This window comes from Elgaria multicarinata, chromosome 10 (assembly GCF_023053635.1).
Source record: "Elgaria multicarinata webbii isolate HBS135686 ecotype San Diego chromosome 10, rElgMul1.1.pri, whole genome shotgun sequence".
In the NCBI taxonomy this organism is placed as follows: domain Eukaryota; kingdom Metazoa; phylum Chordata; class Lepidosauria; order Squamata; family Anguidae; genus Elgaria; species Elgaria multicarinata.
This window is the reverse complement of record NC_086180.1, coordinates 35,696,774-35,715,827: the sequence shown is the minus strand read 5'-3', so window position 1 is coordinate 35,715,827 and position 19,054 is coordinate 35,696,774. Positions and strand designations below refer to the sequence as shown.

Sequence of the window (19,054 nt, the reverse complement as noted above, 5' to 3'; positions counted from 1 at the left end):
CTGAAGGTAGATACCTGGTATAGGATATTGTTTCCAACGGATATCTGTCACTTCTGTATAATTACTGCCATACTGCCGTGTCTGGCTATATTTACAAATCAGGCAGTGAGAAATGTAAGGAGTTTAAACAAAGGACACTTAAAGAAACTAAAGGACACTAATCAATCATCTAATTTTCTGAAATGGACAAGGGTCTTGTCCAAAAACAGTCAAGGGGCAGTGCTATGTTAAAAATAGGATTGTGTGTTTTGCCACATGCAGTTTCAGTTATTACCACTATAATTATTTATTTATATTATTACATTTATATACCGCCCCACAGCCGAAGCTCTCTGGGCAGTTTCTTTAAAAATTGCAAAAGGGAGCAGACATCAATCCCATTTGTTTTAGATTTTAGGCTGGTGTTTATTTATTTTTATTGATTTATGCAGCTCCACATATGTAGAAGCAGTAACTTGAGGAGCAATAATGGTGCAAAGAAAGGAGAAATTGTCAGAATTGTTAAATTAATTATTGCCTGAGGTTTTTTTTTAATGTAACAAGGACCCTAGGATAGCAGCAGAAATCAGAAACTAGATTTAACGCATCCGCACGGATAGCCTGGTTGCCCCAGAGTAAACACAGTTGAGGTGACACACTGGCCTGGTTCAGACAACACGCTAAACCATGCTGCTTAACCACAAGATGGTTAATGGAATGCATTTTGTGGTTAAGCAGCATGGTTTAGTGTGTCGTTTGAACCAGGCCAGGGGATGTAATCTTAGCTATAAGAAATAGCTGGTTGGATCTTGTAGTGAACTATATATAGTCAAACTGCACTGCTACAGATAGAAGCAACTTCACTTGCAATGCAGATGAATCTTAATCAGCAGTTGGGAAAGTGCTTTTTAGAACCAGGAAGACAGCTGTGCAAAGCTTGTTTTATGCTTTCAGTAGAAACATTTAAAAGAATCAAGCAGAAAACTGTCTCCTGGACTATACCATTTCAGACTTCAGGGATATATGGGGTCAGGATTGCCCTGTTTAGGAAGAAACCATCTCTCAGTGGTTGAGCATTTTGCATTTGCATTATAAGGTCCTGTGTTGTCTCCATTTTCAATGAAAGTATCTAAGACTTGTTTCTGAGATTTTTTGAAAGGTAACACTTGTCAAAATAGGCAATAGAGCCAAATTGGTTCTAAATTCATTTATAATACTTTATTGGTACATTTCAGTTTATTGGCTTTACAGAATGTTTTTTTAAAAAACAAATAACACAAAATAAGCTGTTTAAATGGTGTTGATACTTCATTCTCCTGGGTTTTTTTTCTACCCCCCCCCCCATGGCTATAGCCACAGTGTCATTCACCTTGTGCAGTGCTGCATAGTAAATTTCCCTGATCTTACTGCAACCTTATTTTATAATAAACACAAGAGTGAGCATCTTCTTCTTATTTTAAAAGAAAGAATCTGTTGTCTATAAAAATACTTTCATTCTAATAAGCTGCAAAGTTAAAGAGTTCTGCATTCCTAACCCTTTCGGGTTGTACATCATTGTCTATTTTATCTCCCTGTGACAGCTAAATCTTCAAAAGTACCTGTAAAGTCTCAGGCAGCTGTCAGCCTCCTGTTGGTTTGCTACTAGTGGATGAGAGAGACACATTCTTTCAAAGGATGGTTGGCCTGATTGCTAGTGACTTCTTTAGATCAAATGAATTACAACACCTAATAGGCTGATGATTGTGAGGAGCTGTAAAGAGAACCAGCACTGGGTTCATAGGGGTCAGACATTTTAATGTTTCTTTTGAGGTGGAGGGGGGCAGAAGTACTGATTCCATCCCATCGAGAGCACAAGGCTTACAGTCCAAAACAGAAGTAAACATACTTACGCCCATTGAAATCAATGCACTTAAGTATGAATAACACTTAAAAGAACATAACAATAAAGGGCGCAATGTTTGGACAGAAAAATGTCCCACAACATGACTGACTAGGGAATGCTGGGAGTTGTAGCACTTTTTGATGGCTAAACATTCATAGGATTGCACCTTAGAATGATACTAACACTTCTCTTAACATAAGAACATAAGATCCATGATGGATCAGACCAAGAGTCCATCTAGTTCAGTGTTCTGTTGACACATTGGCTGACCAGGAACCTGTAAGCAGGACGTGGGTGCGACAGCACCCTCCCTTCCATGTTCCCCAGCAACTGGTGTATATAGGCTTACTGCCTCTGATACTGAAGGGAGCCTATAGCCATCAAGACTAGTAGCCATTGATAGCCTTCTCCTCCAGAAATATATCCAATCCCCTTAGTTTAACTATGTGCTTTGTGAAGAAGTACTTCCTTTTATCTGTCTTTTTTATTGTAACCATAGTACATATCTTGGGGCTCTTCTAACCTAAGCAGGGAGCATTTCTGAGGTAAACGTGACTTATTTCCAAATATTTAGGCTTAGAGTGCCAAGCGACTTACTTAGCTCCATCACATTTTGGGGCCTGAAAATGATTTACATCTTGGAAGTCGCTCTAAAATACATTGTCCTGTTTCTGCTGCAGTAAACAGCCAACCATGCATTAACTATAATGAACTGGTTTGCATACAGTTAAATTCATAATGTTTGTTTGTTTATTTATTGCTGTAATTCAAGATTTCAGTGTTCCGCTACCTCGTGATGTTTCTTTTTAAGACCTCTAAATGCCAGTATTCTACAAATCCAGAAAAGCTGTAATGACCGCATTTCCCAAACCCTGTTTTCTGAGCCAGAATATATTTCAAGCTCACCATTTAGCTGGAATTGATTTGGATGATTTATATCTATTTGGTTTTCAAAAATTGAGCATTATTTGGATGTTATGGTTTCATATTTTTTTTCACTGAGCAATTTTATAAGCAAGAGGTTTACATAATGAAATGACAGAAAGCCCTTAGCCAAACCTCAGTTATTCCAGCAGCCTCGGTCTCTGTCTTCAAAGTACATTTCTCATGTCCTGTGTGTGCTTAGAAAAATATCACCCCCATTTTTCTCGCTTCAGATTCTCCATACCCTTGATGTTTACTAGGCTGTTTGGATAGCTGGGTCATACTGTATTATACATTTCTTGAAAGCACAGACAAATGGGTCATAAATGTGTAATGTTACATAGTGATACAGATGTCTTCTGATTTTTACTTACCAGGGAGAACTGTACCATTATTTTCAGTTAATAAGGGATAAAATTGTGGAGTCTCTCTCTCTCTCTCTCTCTCTCTCTCTCTCTCCAAGAAAAAACCAAACATCTAGATTGTGTGATTAGGCAAAAGAAACTTCTCAGTAATTGCCACAAAAGCTCCATTGGTTCAGTCAACTTTTCTCAGTTGTTTGATATGTAAACAAATACTTCTATGAGCCCTATCTAAAGGAACATGGTTCGAAGCATCTTCCAAACGTATACTGCTGTTCTCCTGTATCTTAACCTTTTTGCTCATCCATACTTGTTATTGCCTGCTGTCGTCACCTCACACTATCTCTGCTTAGGACAGCTCTCTTAACTGCTTCCCTTCTGGACTGCTCTATTGATCACCTGGCAGGGGGTGTGGAATGTATGATCCAGATGGCCTTCTTTCCCTCACCTCCCATGACCTCCTGCCCAGGAGAATTGCCTTGATTTTGCAGATATGTTGTCATTGCGATTTGGTGTTGTTGACTTATAGTGGTGTTGAATTAGTGCGGTTTCTTTTCTCCCTTAATCTGATTTAGGATTCACTCTGATCAGGAAACTTCAGAACTAAGGATTAATATTTTTATTTTGGATTCCTCTTTTATCAGCAAGAATATATGTTGAGAGTGGTGAAAGAAAACGATCCTTGACTAAACTTAATCAGTTCCATATAGAAAATCTGTTTAACAGCATGTTGAAAGCAACTCACGATGTAACTGTATAACAGAATAATAGTTTGAACCTCCAGTTTAGTTTATAACACTACAATCCGTGTGTAAATACATGTTCCTTGGTTTCAGTAACCTGAGCAGGCGTTGTGTTCATAAACTCACTCTTTCTTTCTCTGGGTTCCTTCACACAGAGCTTATGTAGTGCAATCAAGATTGGTTACTCACTGAAGTTTGCAGGTCCTTTTCATGACATTGTCATCCTCCGGTGCCTGTCTGACCATTGTTGTTGGTTTTTAGCTTTATTCTGACATGATTTAACTAACTGAAAATACAGTAATAAACAAGATAGGGGAATATTGTTGCAATGTTACAGTGCCATAAGCTGGCTGTATAAATGGAACATATGGAACTTCCCCTACAAAGGAAGCTTCCCCAAAAGGGGGAGGGGAGGAAACGGCAAGGCACATGCATTTTGCCCATCAATTTCCTGGAAAGACTCCACAAGAATAAAACCAGTAAGGGAATGGGATTAATGTAGACTTAATGTACACATTAATGTAGACAAGCCCTCTCTCTGCAGGAAAAACACATCAAGTATTAATCACATGATTAACATGTGTGGACTTAGTTTTTTCTTTCAGTTGTCTGATATTTACTTAGATACTTTCTAATACTTAACTGCTCTGGAACATTCACCTGTAGCACTTTTCATTTGATATTGTGATAAAACTGTGAGGATGCATTAATTGCATCAAAAGAAATCTATCAATAGATGAAGACTATTGAAAAATGCTGTGGATAGATTCTTGCCACTTTGACATTAATACTTGTTTATATCCCTTCGGCTGCAATCCTGTAGCTCCTGGGAGGCCCTCCAGGGGCTGTAGAATGCGTTGGATCTCCTCCTCCAAGGGAGAGCTCTTGTGGGGAGCTCCAACCTTGGAAACTTGCTCCTAGCCACCATGGAAGCCTGTATGGCTGGTGTTTCTTCACTGTCTGAACTCCAGCGTTGGAGAAAGGGGGAATCATGCATGTGGTATGATGAAGGTCAGGAGACACATGGACCCACAGGAACCACAGCCTCCTGGTCCCCAGACACACACCCAAACCAGCAGTACATCTACCTCAGCCCATCTGGTATAGACTAATGCCCTCCTCCTGGAACTAATGAATGGGAATTTGCATTTTGTTTTTAAAAAAGGCCTGGAAAAGAGAAGAACACTAGCAAATCTATGGCTTTTCCGTCCCTTCCGTCCTGCCTGCGGGAGCCTGGTGAGGCTTTGGATAAAGTGTTTTCTCGCCCCTCACTCCACCAGGGTAGCAGGATTGCACTGCTAGGGTATGCTGTAGATTTATCAGAAGCAGAGGCAGTAATTACACACTGATTACAGACGAACCCTGATATTCTTTTAAAAACTGAGAATGAAATATGCATCCATTTTAATCCTCCATATATGCCATTTTATTTCCAAAGAAACCCAAACAAGTTCAATATACTTATTATAATATTCATATAATTTATATACTGCCTTTCTGTAAAAACAACAACAACACCAGGTTGACTATGTTGAATTGGGTTCTGGTTCTGCCAGTTCCAAGTCATCAGTCAAGTATTTTTGGTTATCTAGATGAAACAAGCCACTTGTGCAAAAAGATGATAGTTTATTGATGGAAAATGGATGCAGAATATATACACACAGAGGGAGTTAGCACCTCCTTCTAGCTAATTGCATTCTCATAGCTGGGTGCCTATCGGGGGAGCATGATAGACAGAAGCCATCCCTTTGAACCACAGCAGGTTCTCCAGGCCGGTTACACGGTTCCTCCTGAAGCGAGGCTGAAGCAGGAAGCCTGTGCATTGGATCTTATAGGCTCCCCTACTATTTATTTATTAAAATTATTTCTTTATTTATTACATTTATTTATTTATTACATTTTTATACCACCCAATAACTGAAGCTCTCTGGGTGGTTCACAAAAATTAAAACCATGAAAAGCATAATAAAACAATGAAAAGCATAATAAAACAAGATGTCTGCCTCTCTCTCAGGAGCTGACAGGCTGCATTCCTCCCCCCTCTCAGAAGAAGCAGGGGGCTCCCCCTTGCAGCTTCCCAAAGCTTCTAAACTTGGGAAATGAATTGCCTTTACTAGTGCCTCGCTAGGAGTGAAAACCTCCCAGCTCAACCCGAGATAAGACTCTATGAGAAGATGATTACATCACTATGAGGGAATGTGGCCTGCTCTTGTCAGCTAAAACCTGCTAAAGTCTACTCATTGTGTTAGGCTACACAAATCTCTTAGCAGCATTTTGGATCTCTGTGAAGTCCGTATAGAAACAGCATTCTCAGATGAGTTCCATTGTGCAGAACTACTATCCCATACTCAAAAGCCCAATGAGGACCAAACATGTTTCTGGCACCATGGAATGTTGTATAGCAGTTGGGAAAAAACATGGAAAAGTGGGATGAGAGAGAGAGTGGAATAACCTGTTTGAGCCTCAGATAGCGTATAATATTCTGGAACGATAACCTGAAAGTGACACAGTTGTCTGGCTGCCACCCTGCAGAGGTACATTTTGTTGCAGGTTTCATAGGCCAGCATGGTTTTCCATGGCCAAAGTTAGGGTCATGTTGGAAGAAGGGAGTGATAAGGTTACTAAAGCTTCTATGTAAACCTGCTGTTCAATAACATATATTTTTTTACTCATTGCAAGTTCTAGTTAGATTCATGGATTATAGCTCTTTAATGGATTTATGATCTAAACATTATGCTGGATTGGTATAATAAATCTTCTAAATCTTTGTATCTTTATGGTTTTTATAGATTTAACCATTTTAGATCCTCATACTGACCTTTCAGATTTGCAAGCTTTTACAGATCTGTGATTTCAAGCAATGCCGAGAGCAGTATTGGATGGCAGATACCATCAGATTCCTTATGAATCTGTGGATTCATATCTGTGGATATTTGTGGATCCCCAGAAACTGAATATCTATGGCTGTGTACTTTATATGCATTACTATGTTCAAAATTTTGGGGGGAATACTATATCTGATTTGCAACTACATATTATCTGCTGCCTGATCAAGATAGCCAAGTGACTTAGCAGGTTGCACTTTTTTGTCTTAGATGCCTCAAAATTTGTGCTAAAGACTTAAATGCTGTCATGGTTAACTGTAAATATGATTCTTTGGTGTCAAATCCTATTTGTATTTTAGTTCATTGAGCCCCTTTTTAGCTATTTAATTACTCCAGTGTTTTATTCCTGTTACATGTTTTGTAATTCAGTATGGATTTTTAAAGGCTTTTGGCTTGCAAATGAATGGCATCTAACCCCTAAACAACCTGGAATTCTGTTTTCACACATTATGAAACAACCCAGGAACAGGGTGTTCCTAGGTTGTTAATTAAAACTGGCAACTGTGAGCTCACAGCTCTGCTCGTGCCAACAATTAAACAACACAGGAATTGTAAGTACGTGAGAATGTAAGAAGAGCCATGCTGGATCAGACCAAGGGTCCATCTAGTCCAGCACTTCTGTTCACACAGTGGACAATCAGGATTCAGTGGAACAGCACCCTCCCACCCATGTTTGCCAGCAACAGGTATATGTAGGCTTATTGCCTCTGATACTGATATTTGCCTCTGTGAAATGCGAATTAGGTCAACTATATGATGGCTGATCTAAGGCAGGCCATACCTGACATAACATTTCATTATAACAAATCTGCTAGCTGCTGTTAAGGTATGTATTTATTTTCTTCATTAAATTTACAATATTTATATATCATTCCCCATCCAAAAGATTTCAGCGTGGTGAGCAACCAATAGAATGAAAGAACCAAAACAACATATTAAAAATTACTATTTTAAAAAGGACGAAGTTTTAATAAAGCCTTCATTCTGGGAAAACCATGGCCAGTCATTCAAGGAAAGCTTCTTGAAACAATGATGTTTTCAAGTGGTGCTGAAAGCAAAAGAATGTTGGTGCCTGCCTGACCTCCAAAGGCAGGGAATTCCATAGGAACGGGCTTAAATCCTAACTTTCCTCCTAGAAATAAACATATTCACGTTCCTGGAATGGGGCTTCTGCTAGCAACCCATGAAAACCTCCTGGAGATTGGACATCCCTTGGGAATGATGTGGAATATGGTGAAGAGAGCTGCTGATGGAAGAATGAGTTGCCCTCCCTTAATGGAAGCGAGGATCAATTTAGGATCCAAGCCATATCCTTCAGTGCTATAAACACTGAGATTAATTTTGGAAGGACATTATGAACGGTTTTCACATCACCCCTAAGCCAGCCCTTTAAACCAAAGTTCTTCTCCATAAACAAAGAATGAAGGGAGGGGTCTCAGCACTGAGCTGTCAGCACTCATCTGCTTGCAAACCTTTCCAAACTTTTCCCTTGAAATGCAAAAGCCTCAAAACATAAAAATGTCAACTGGATTAATTAAACGTTTGAGCTCCAACAGCTCCTGCAGTGTCCAAAGGATGACAGCATGGATTAGTGACACTGGGGTCATGAGAGATAGTGTCACGTTTCAAACAGATGTGAAATTAGTAAATCAGAGTACTTGGGACAGCTTGCAGGCCTTGTTAATCCTTACATTTGGAGTTAATGAGTTAAGGCAGGGTAATCGGAGTGGGAGGAAAGAAAAGCGAAACAAGAAACAATCCATTTTGTAAGTACACCACTGCCATTTTTTCCTGTTTGTTTCTTCAAGTGAGTTTATTCCCAACAGCATCAAAACATAGCTATGCTATTAGAAACCCAGTTTATAGAACCCTGTTCTGTAATCTCTCTCTCTCTCTGTATGTGTGTGTGTGTGTGTGCGCACACACAAAACAATTTTAAATATATCTCAAAAATGAGATGATACAGATATATGTCTGAAACTGTTTCTGCTTCTTCCTTCTCTGTAACAGGCTTGGTATTTCAAATGAACACTATGAGCTAAGATGACAGGTTATTTAAAAGATAAATTAATAGCTAGATAGGAATTAAGTGTTGTCTTCCAGATTGAGCCCATTGGGCAGTAGGCCTCTTCCTTCTAATAATCCGTGCATCTGATGGTTGTTCCGTAGGAAATATTCCAAAGAGAGGTTATGGCCAATAGAATAAAAGTGTTTTGAAAAGGGTTGCTCAGTTTGTTTTGGTCAAGACTGCCGAATTGTCATTTCTGAATTGTGAACGAAGGTGTATTGTTTTTACAATATACTGTAAGTAGCAGTGTACATTGCATTGTTAAATTTGTAGGCAATAATCTATTTAATGAAATGGGGTTTACCAGCCGTTTTGCATAATTGAGATAACTGTTTTCTAAGGTGCAGGTGATAACAGTGATCTATTCACAGTGATTGTGGTTTTATTTCAGCTCTTATCAGTAACCTTTCTAGATGTGGAGGCTGGCAAAAGGCAATGAAAGGAGCATTACTTATGGCTTTTGCAAGGTGTTTTGAATTGGCTACCAGTCAGTAGCTCTCCTTAATAGCCAGGTGAAAGTTGGGAGATGCCAGATGGAAGTGAACCATACAGTGTTCTTTGTTGACATCTTCCTATGTCTGTTGGAGCAATGACTCTCTGCAGAATATTTATATACTCCGAATATGTTCCAATCGATGACATGCAGAGGACATCATCACTGCAGAAGGTGTTTTTGAGTTCATTGGTGTGTGTTTTTAAATTAACATGGTCATTGCAGGTACATTTAATTCTGAGGGCTGAAGTATAGATGTTTCTTTTGATATGTTTTGGATAACAGGACTATTTTAAGTTAACATGGGCATTTACCTTCTTTAGGAGGTAAACTGGAGTTTCTGCTATTTAAAAAGTCATTTAGAGTCCTAAATGAATTATTATGTGGTATGTTAGTGTAAAGTAAACTGACATCAAATGTTAGAAGTATAGTATTGGTGTCAAATTAGTATTTCTTGAGTTTTTAATAGAAAATCATTGGTGTCTTTGATGTATGAAAGGATGTTTTGAACTGTATCTTGTAACTATGTATCAATATATACGGACATCCGTTCTGTAGCTGTGCTTGTTGCCAAAAACAATGACAAAAAATAGCAATATAAAATCTTACAGGTGTTGGATTAAGGTATATATATATACACACACACACACACACACTCATCACTATGACTTTACAGAGTCAGAGAGTGTAGGTCTCTGCTCAAGTAATTTACAATCTAAAATTCAACAGAAGGGAACCAACAAAGGTGCAGGAGGAAAGTGGACGAGAATGTTTCAGTTGCATGTGCTTTGACTGAGTTACAGGCTGAGTTAGCAGTAGGGCATAGGAATTAGAAAGTTGTGCAAAGGCTCTACAGAAAAGGTGGGTTTTGAGGAGGGATTTTGTTATTTGTGTATTTATTTTAAATATTCTTTGCAAATGATCATCAAGGCAGCTTACATAAGTAGTTTAAAAGCAACACAAGAACAAAATATCAGCACATGTAATTTAGCACATATAATTTAAAGCTAAACGATATGAAAACACTATGAGCAAATAAAGCAGAAGATAAAATAAAGCTCATATTATGTATAGCAAGCAACAAGCCCCAAATCAATTCCACACAAAAGCTCAGGAAAATAAAATAACTCTTAACATGATACCTTGAAGATAACACAGTAGGCAAACGTCTCTACAGAGGATGTTCCATAACTTAGACACCATCACTGGCTTCTGCAGATGATACTGTAAGCAGAAACTCAGATGATGACCTCAGCAGAAAGTCAGGGTCGTATGGAAGATGTTAGTCCTTCAGAAACTCTAGTACCAGGCTTTTATGTGTGTTTTTTAGGTTAACTTTAAATTGCACTTTGAGTTGTGCCTGGAAACAAATTGGAAGCTTGTGTAATGATTCTAAGTCCTCCCACCAAGATGTGAGATAATAAGAGGCCTGCCGTGTAATCCACAAAGCTTCATTCAGTAAATAGACATGTCTTCACACCTGAAGGGAGTGTGAATGCCAGGAGCTATCCTCTAAGCTTAATTAGCCTGAAAAAGCAAGGCAGTTTCCTATCAATTAAAATAACAGTTTCTTGCAGTGCACGACAGACTTTATCTGAACCCTTCCTTCAGCGAAGGTCTTCAAGTTATAACCTCTGGTGAGTAGCTAACCTAACAGACTGCCTCCCACCTCCTCTCAACTCCACCTCCTTGACCTTGCAGCAGACTCTGGGATCTGTCAGTTCTGATGTTCCCTCCCACTCCAACAAAGGCTGAGTTCTCAAGGGTGGGGAGGATGATCTCTGAGCCTGGGCCTCTTGTCTGATAAGTTCCTGGGAAGATTCCTCCTAGACTCCTGGAAAGTCCTGGAGAATTTCCTCCCCACTTCCTGTCTTAGCTGGTCTACTTTTTCTTCTTCTTCAAGCTCCAAGTCCAATTTGGAATATACACGAGGGAGATCGACAATGTTTAACCACTGGTATGATAATGTTCCTTGCATGGGTATAAGTTAACCTAGCCACCATATTCTAAACCACTTGAAATTTCCAAATGCTTTTAAGAGACAAACGATGTATAACCCTTGGCTGTAGTAACCTCCTAGAGGTTACTAAGGTATAGATAAACAGAAAGTTAATCTTTTCTGAAGAATAGATACAGCTGATTCATTGTCCAAAGTTGATGAATGGTAATCTCTGCCATGAACACCACTTAGCACCCTCAGCAAACATGATCCTTAGGGGAAATGCAATGACATCAAGAACAGGTCTAACTCCAACTCTACAGTTGGCTGTTCCACATACCATCAGCACCTCTGTCTTGTCTGGACTGAGTTTCAGTGTATTATCGTTTAACTAGCCCATTACTGGTTGGATGCTGTCTAAGACATCTGCTGCTGTAGACATGAGTTCCGTGAAAGGTAAAGAGCTGGCATTGATGTTGTTACATCCAGTAAGAAGATGGAATCTTCATGACATGGTTTCTTTCATAAAATGGTCCTTTCATAAGATGGTATTCTGGCAATTAGTCTGATAATGCTGCCAGGCAAGAATAGAAGTATTGAAGAGAAGTGATGCTAACTTCCATTCTAGACATGCATTTCTTTCAGGAGAAGCAATTCCATTCTAGACAGGCAATACTATTGTTGATGGTACTGAAAGCCACTGAAGCATTCAGAAGGATTGCCAAGCAACTGTCATCCAGTAGGGCAACCAACCAATGAGTTTCTGTTCTGGAGATATTGTGGTGTAATTATGGTGTAATCAGTTGTAATGTAATCAATTCGGCTTATTTTGAAGGACTTTTTAAGAACCGTCCTGTCACTGCATTGTACAATGCCTTTGACTGTGTGTGTGTGTGTGTGTGTGTGTGTGTGTTTGTGTTTGGACAGAAGTTCCCAGATACTATATTGCCAATGACCCGGAGTGGTTTATTTTATAAGATTATTTGTTTTAAACAATTTCAGTCTTGATTTAGAGGGAGGGGGGCTACAGTAGGCTATGACGCACTTAGACAAATCTACTAGAAGTGATGCAACAGGCCCAACAGCAGCAGCATTCAGCTGATCTGCTTTTTGTTAAATGAGACACATGGATAGAATGGATTGAGGTAATTAAATTGGATGGTGACACCCAGATGGCTCTAATGATGAACAGCTGTGAGGTCATGGAAACATACTGTACTTTGAGAACAATTAATGACTGTCCATAAAAGTGACCATAAACTAACCATAATATAAGTCACCCTACCCATCACAGTTGTCACCAGAAGTCTGGGATGGATTGTCACATTCATATCTTGCTATAAAAACACCAAGCAGCTGTCCTTTTGATCTTGTCCTGCATGATGTAGGTGTTTCTGTTCTTTGGTTTCTTATGTGAGTAGTTGCCTTAAAATTTAGATGCCTTGGTCCTCCTCCTCCACACACACACACACAGAGAGAGAGAGCGAGAGCGAGAGAGAGCACTATGGAAATAGCTCCAGTGTGCTACAGTTCTCTCTATGTGCAAGTATGTGCACGGATCATAACTATGTGGCTGGTGCCAAAGCTACAGATCTTTCTCATGCCACTGGGAACAAGGCCTGTCTTGCATGAACTGAACATGAACAATTGATCACAGAAATATGCCTCCCTTTGACACACATTCATGCTGTGTTTCTTTGATCTTTTTAGCTGACATTTTCTTTTCCTTGGTCCATATGTTTTTGAACCCTGGTCATGGTTTGAAGGCACATAATTCTGCAACCTTGGGGAAGCCAAACAGTTTTGGACCTGGGCAGTGCCTAGACTGGAGACTGTCTGAAAACTCTACTTATGCCGTGTTGAATTCAATGAGAGAAAAGGGATACAAATGCAATAGTGTATGATAATGATGATCTTATTTTCAGGTGAACGTCCTTACCAGTGTCCTTATTGTGACAAAGCTTTCAGCAAGAATGATGGATTAAAAATGCACATTCGTACCCACACAAGGGTAAGTATGGATCTGTTACCTCATCTTGTGATTTAGCTGTTTGTTTGACAGCCTAAAATGGGCAAAGGAAAGAAGAAGACAATGAGAGGAGTTAGGCATCATTACAGTAGCGGATATTAACTTATTGTGTGTGCTATTAAAATTCCTTGTACTAAATGGCCAGAAGACCCAGAGTACTTTCTCCTACTCACTAGGCTAGAGAAATTTGCATTAACCCGGCCAGAAAATCAGACTTAGTTTTCTATAAGACTTGTATGATACTAAATCTCATGGTTAAATAGTTGGTTTTAGGGTGCTGCTGCTATTCTTTTGTTGTATAACAAATCTTCATGTTTTAATCCAAATAACCTCATTCCTAAAACAGAAAGCAGGGATTTCCACAGTCACTTAACTCAAGCCATGTGTGGGACGATGGTTTAAATATGTCTGAGACATTGTGACTGATTGTCAGATAAGAAGATGGAACGTCACGTACCTCATCGCTTGTGACAAACACGTTATTGGAAATCCTTGCAGCCATGTTAAGTGTGATTAAAAATATACAAACCAGAGACAGAAGTCTGTTTGAACTCTCCACATTTAGTTCTGTGATGTTGTTTACCCATTGGAGTTCTGAAATCTAAAATTTGTTCTTGTTTATACCTGACTGACATTTTGTGTAATCTTTCACCAAATTAGAGATCTTTTGTTTCAAAATAACAGGTCCTGGTGCTGGGAAGTCAATGGTATAAACCACATTCACTTCAAACAAACAAGAACACAAAAGAGAGCCCTCTTTAAATGAATAGATGACTATTCTACATTTTCCCCACAGAGTGTAGTTAATTAGATTGCTTACTTACTTATTTTTATCAAAGCAGGATAGATTCAGTTATTGCTATAGATACATCCCTCAAAGAGTTGGCATAATCAAGACATTTCAAGCCCCAAACTGATGCCCATGTAAACTCTCTGTGGTTTCCTGCTTCATTGCATTCCACTTACACCATATATGCTTGCTATGGACAGTTGTTTGCCATAGATGCCAATAAATGGTGGATGGATTGTTCAGCAGCAGGGTCTTCATTGGATGGCTAGCACAACCATGAAGTATATTTTAGTATGTTTAGTATATTTTTGCCTTTTTAATTTTACTATAATTCGCAAGAATACTATTGGTACACGTAATGAAACTGGGATTCTGACCTTCAAATAGAGAGCTATGTGCCTGTGGACCGTATGTTGTCCATCGCTGCTTTTTGTAAGTGAATATAGAAAGTATTCCCCTGGTATGGATTATAATGTAAAAAACGTTGACAATCTTAATCTATTGCACTATTTTTTTTTAGTTTTAGTTGGCGCCAATGGGAGGTTTTTCTTCCGGGGTAATAGCAATATGGGAGGGCTTTTTGTAGGGGTCACAGTGCAGGAGAAAAACCTCCCATGTCTGCATGCTGCAGTCCTGATGAACACTTTTTTAAAAAAGGATGGGCTTTCTAATGATGTATTTATGTTATCTGTAGCTTGGCCCTGGGTCCTAGCATTGGTTCCTCTTGCTCAGGCAGAGTCCATTCTCGGTCTTGGAACTAGATATCTTTAAATTGAACCTTGGGTCTGTGCTGAACCACTGAACGAACTTCTAGGCTCCCTAGAAATGTTGTGATAAATTTCCATCTCAGACAATAGCAGAGTCTGACAGCATCTGACATTTTGACTGATTGTTCTTTAGTTATAGTTGCTATCTTTAACCTTTAATGGTATATTTTAAAGCTTAAAGCAAAAGTACATGCAGTCCATAGAAATGGAATGTACCTATTTTTCTTTGAAGTCTGAAATTTGAAGAAGAGTATAAGTTATTAGTAATTAAACTGCATTGTATTGCTGTAAGGAAAGACTTAACTCTCTGTGGAAAAAAAAAAGTATCAATTCATTATTGGGTTCAAATGCGCCCCCCAAAAGCCATATAAATGAAGTACTTGGTGGACGTTAGTAAGCATAACATCATTTGCAAGTTTTTTAAAAATCATACCTTTATTGAGCCCTTCCACTTCATATGGGACATTAGTCATTTGGATCAATAATATCCCACAACGTAATGTACAAAACATATACAAATGGTATCTGGGGTCTAATTGATCCCACAGTTTTTAAACCAAAAGCAATATACTGTACTATAACAATATACCTATAACAATCATGCAAGTATAGCAGTGCAATGATCATGAGTTATGAATTCCCAGTAAGAACAAAGAAGATTGCCAACAACAAATTAGAGCCTATTCACAATTACCGCATCTCACAACAGCATGAGTAGGGAAGACAAAACGGTTACATGAAGCACATGGTTACTGTGGTTTTCTGTCATTGCATGGATGGCAGTGGTGACAAAGTCTCTTACTCTTGAGTTAGCAGTGGTAGTTGCCTCACTTGATGTCCCAGGGACTCGGCTGAACCTAGGATTTGATCAACTCTAGACCAAAATCTACTAGGAAGAGACATCTTCCAAACAATATGGGCATTTAAACAGGCAATGTCCACTATATTTGAAAAAACAATGCTGGCCACCATTTCTTTTTACATTTTCTATCAGACACTCAGAGAACATTCTGTTTTGGGGCCTCATATAAGTGTTATTAAATATTAAAGAAAGAAAGGTGTTTGGATGTGGAAGCGCGAATTGAGAGACTAGCTCTGGTGCCGTTAAAAATGATTAAAATCTTTAATAGTTCTTGTCAGTGTCTGGAATGCTCGACGTTTCAGATTAGAAATAATCCTTCAGGAGCTACAATCAATCAGATTAACACAGTTTAAAACTTATTTACAAAACCAAACTCACATGGGATACAATACCTATGGTATTTGTAACATTTCAATAGCGGTTTATTGCTTTGGAGGGCAACAGTCTGAAGAGGTAAGTCTCCGTTATCCATGGAGGTTCTTCACGTGAACCAGAACACTGATTGCCAATCAGGCTATCTTCTGTCAGGGAAGTAGAGAAGGTGGTTAAACTTTGATACCAAAAACAAAACAAAATAAAAACGAAAAGCACCACCCTCAACAGACCCAAGGCAGGTGGGAATTCACCCTGGAAGAAATGAGCGCTCGGAAGAAAGAAAGGCACAAGGGTAGACTTATGATAGTGATTGGGAGCCAAGGGCTGTGATGCGGGGCCAAAGGGTTCGGGGGCATCTGAATTCCTGCAAATATTTAACTTGTCTTCAAATCTTAGAATACTATTTAAATATTGGCTAATAAGGAATCGTGGGTTGGATCCTGACTTAGGGCTTAATCCTATGCATGTTTAGACAGAAAAACATCGTATGACTCCCAGCATTCCTCAGCAAGAGTATTGGCTAGTGAATGCTAGGAATTGTAGGGTGTTTTTCTGTCCAAATATGCAGAGGACTGGGACCTTAGATAGCTTTAATCAGGTTAGTGCACATTGCTTGAAGGTTCTCCTCATCCAGCTGTATTTGTTTACTCTGAAAGTTAGCTTCTGTTCTGTTAGCTTCACTGACCAGGGGTCTGGAAACAAAGCCCTATGAGGAGAGACTGAAAGAACTGGGCATGTTTAGCCTGGAGAAGAGAAGATTGAGGGAAGACATGGTAGCACTCTTCAAATACTGGAAAGGTTGCCACACAGAGGAAGCCAGGATCTCTTCTCGATCATCTCAGAGTGCAGGACATGGAATAATGGGTTCAAGTTACAGGAAACCAGATTCCAGCTGAATATCAGGAAAACCTCCTGACTGTTAGAGCAGTATGATGATGGGACCAATTCCCTAGGGAGGTCATGGGCTCTCCCACACTAGAGGCCTTCAAGAGGCAGCTGGTCTACCATCAGGGATGCTTTAAGTTGGATTCCTGCATTGAGCAGGGGGTTGGATTCGATGGCCTTATAAGCCCCTCCCAACTCTACTATTCAACTCTACTATTCTATTTATCCCAAACTCTCAATGCCAGACCCCAAGAGTTGTAGGCCACAATCTGGAGGTTCACAGTTATCCCTGGGCTATAGGATATGGTGAAACCCTGCTAACTTCGCTATTGGGCAGTATAAAAATGTAATAAACAAACACCAGATATGGCCTCTCCACAAAAGAAACACTGTTGGAACTGCTTAGCAATGTGGGACATCCTGTTGATGCAGCTTCTGCACTGGTGAAAATGTGTTGGCAAAATAGTCAAAATTGAGTAGGCTCGTGGGCAGGACGGGAAGAGCACACTTGCGCTAAAACCCTGTACTCACTAAAGTCATGCCCCATTGACAGCACAGCATATTTTCCCCACATTGTCCCATTTGATCGTTGCTCAATTTGCACAAATTTGCCGTTTGCAAGCGCAAGTGCTAAGAGGAATCAGGCATGAGGCAAGTGGCAAGACGATGTTCCGAGGATCCTGGGAATCTTGAATATTGCTTGTTTGCTCATCCCTGCTGCTCCCCCTGTGTGTGTGTGTGTGTGTGTGTGTGTGTGTGTGTGTGTGTGTGAGTGATATTTTACATACAAAATCTAGCATGCCAGGGAGAATGTTATACTAAAAACAACACTTCACTTGATATCTAATTTTCTATGTTGAGAATTGTTACCGCGTTTTTCTAGGGGAAAACATTAGGTTACGACAGCCCCCTCCTTTCTGCTATGGTATAGTCCAGATGGAGGTTTAGTTCTTCATCTAATTTTAGTGAAAATTAGATGTTTGTTTTCCACATGCCGGAAGATTTTGACATGAGTATTCTTACAAACAAGCATGTTCATACTGAGGTGGTATGATTCCTTGAGAGGGAGGGTACCACATGCCAGTAGGGACATCCTAGCTGCTCAGAGTAAGCACAGAGGAATAACTTATTTTTTCAAAGTTGGCCTCTCTTAAAGAAATTATACCACAAAACTAAAGCAAGCACTGTAAATAACAATAATAACAGCCATCTTAGTTTTTGTTAGAAGTAACATATTTCAAGCAGAGAGAACATTCACAATTTGGAAAAAAATATGTTGCCTGCTCCACAATAGTAAATCTATACAAAACATAAAGATAAAAACTATGGCAACAATTTTGGAAAGAGAATCAATGTCATTAGGAAGGACAATGGGGACACGGAAGACATTAAAACAAAGATGAAAAGATTGAAAAACACAGAAAAGGGGATGGAGGATAGCTGAACTATAAGCAAACAGAAGGTCATCCAGAAATTAATAAAACAACAACAACCTGATTTCACAGGCAATGAAAGGCTGCTGGACTGTAAATTCCAACTGTTTATGGAGCACCTATCAGATTGTACAAGCAACAACTTCCACTCACCAAAGTAAAAGAATGACATCTGTTTGCATTTATTGATGGGAGTAGGGAGTATGACTAGTTGTCCCAATCGTTAAGTAGCTTAGTAAATATAAAATATGATCATCATAAATCAAAGCATATGTAATAAAGGCAACTCTTTAACCTTCCTCTTTTGTGGAAACCAACACACTGAAAACACATACCTGGGCCATATATTAAAGCATCAAGCAGGAAAAAACTCTCCTTGCTACCATCCTCTTTCCTTCTTGCGCTTTGCTCCTTCCCTATCTGACCGCAGCCAATGCCAGCAGTCAGTGAGTGATAAACATGCATGTGTGAACCAGCCCTATTAGTGGAAGTCATAAAGGGCTCCATTCTACTCAACAGCCATACACTGACATTTGTAGGAACAGCTGATTAACATAAAAAGTGGGACCCTGCAACAAAAACCTGCAGTGTATCTCTGGTGTGCATGTGCTACCGAAGCCTGTGGCTGAGGGGGAAGA

General features: G+C 39.4%; 1 protein-coding gene across 2 annotated transcripts in view; it reads left to right on the top strand.

Moving 5' to 3' along the window:
• Nucleotides 1–19,054, top strand: part of PRDM5 (PR/SET domain 5) — a 104,950-nt gene that overhangs the window by 72,773 nt on the left and 13,123 nt on the right. For both annotated transcript variants that reach the window (XM_063135258.1, XM_063135257.1), the window contains exon 14: nucleotides 13,201–13,286. In XM_063135258.1, the coding sequence (XP_062991328.1) occupies nucleotides 13,201–13,286 (86 nt within the window). The remainder of the gene's footprint in view (nucleotides 1–13,200; nucleotides 13,287–19,054) is intronic.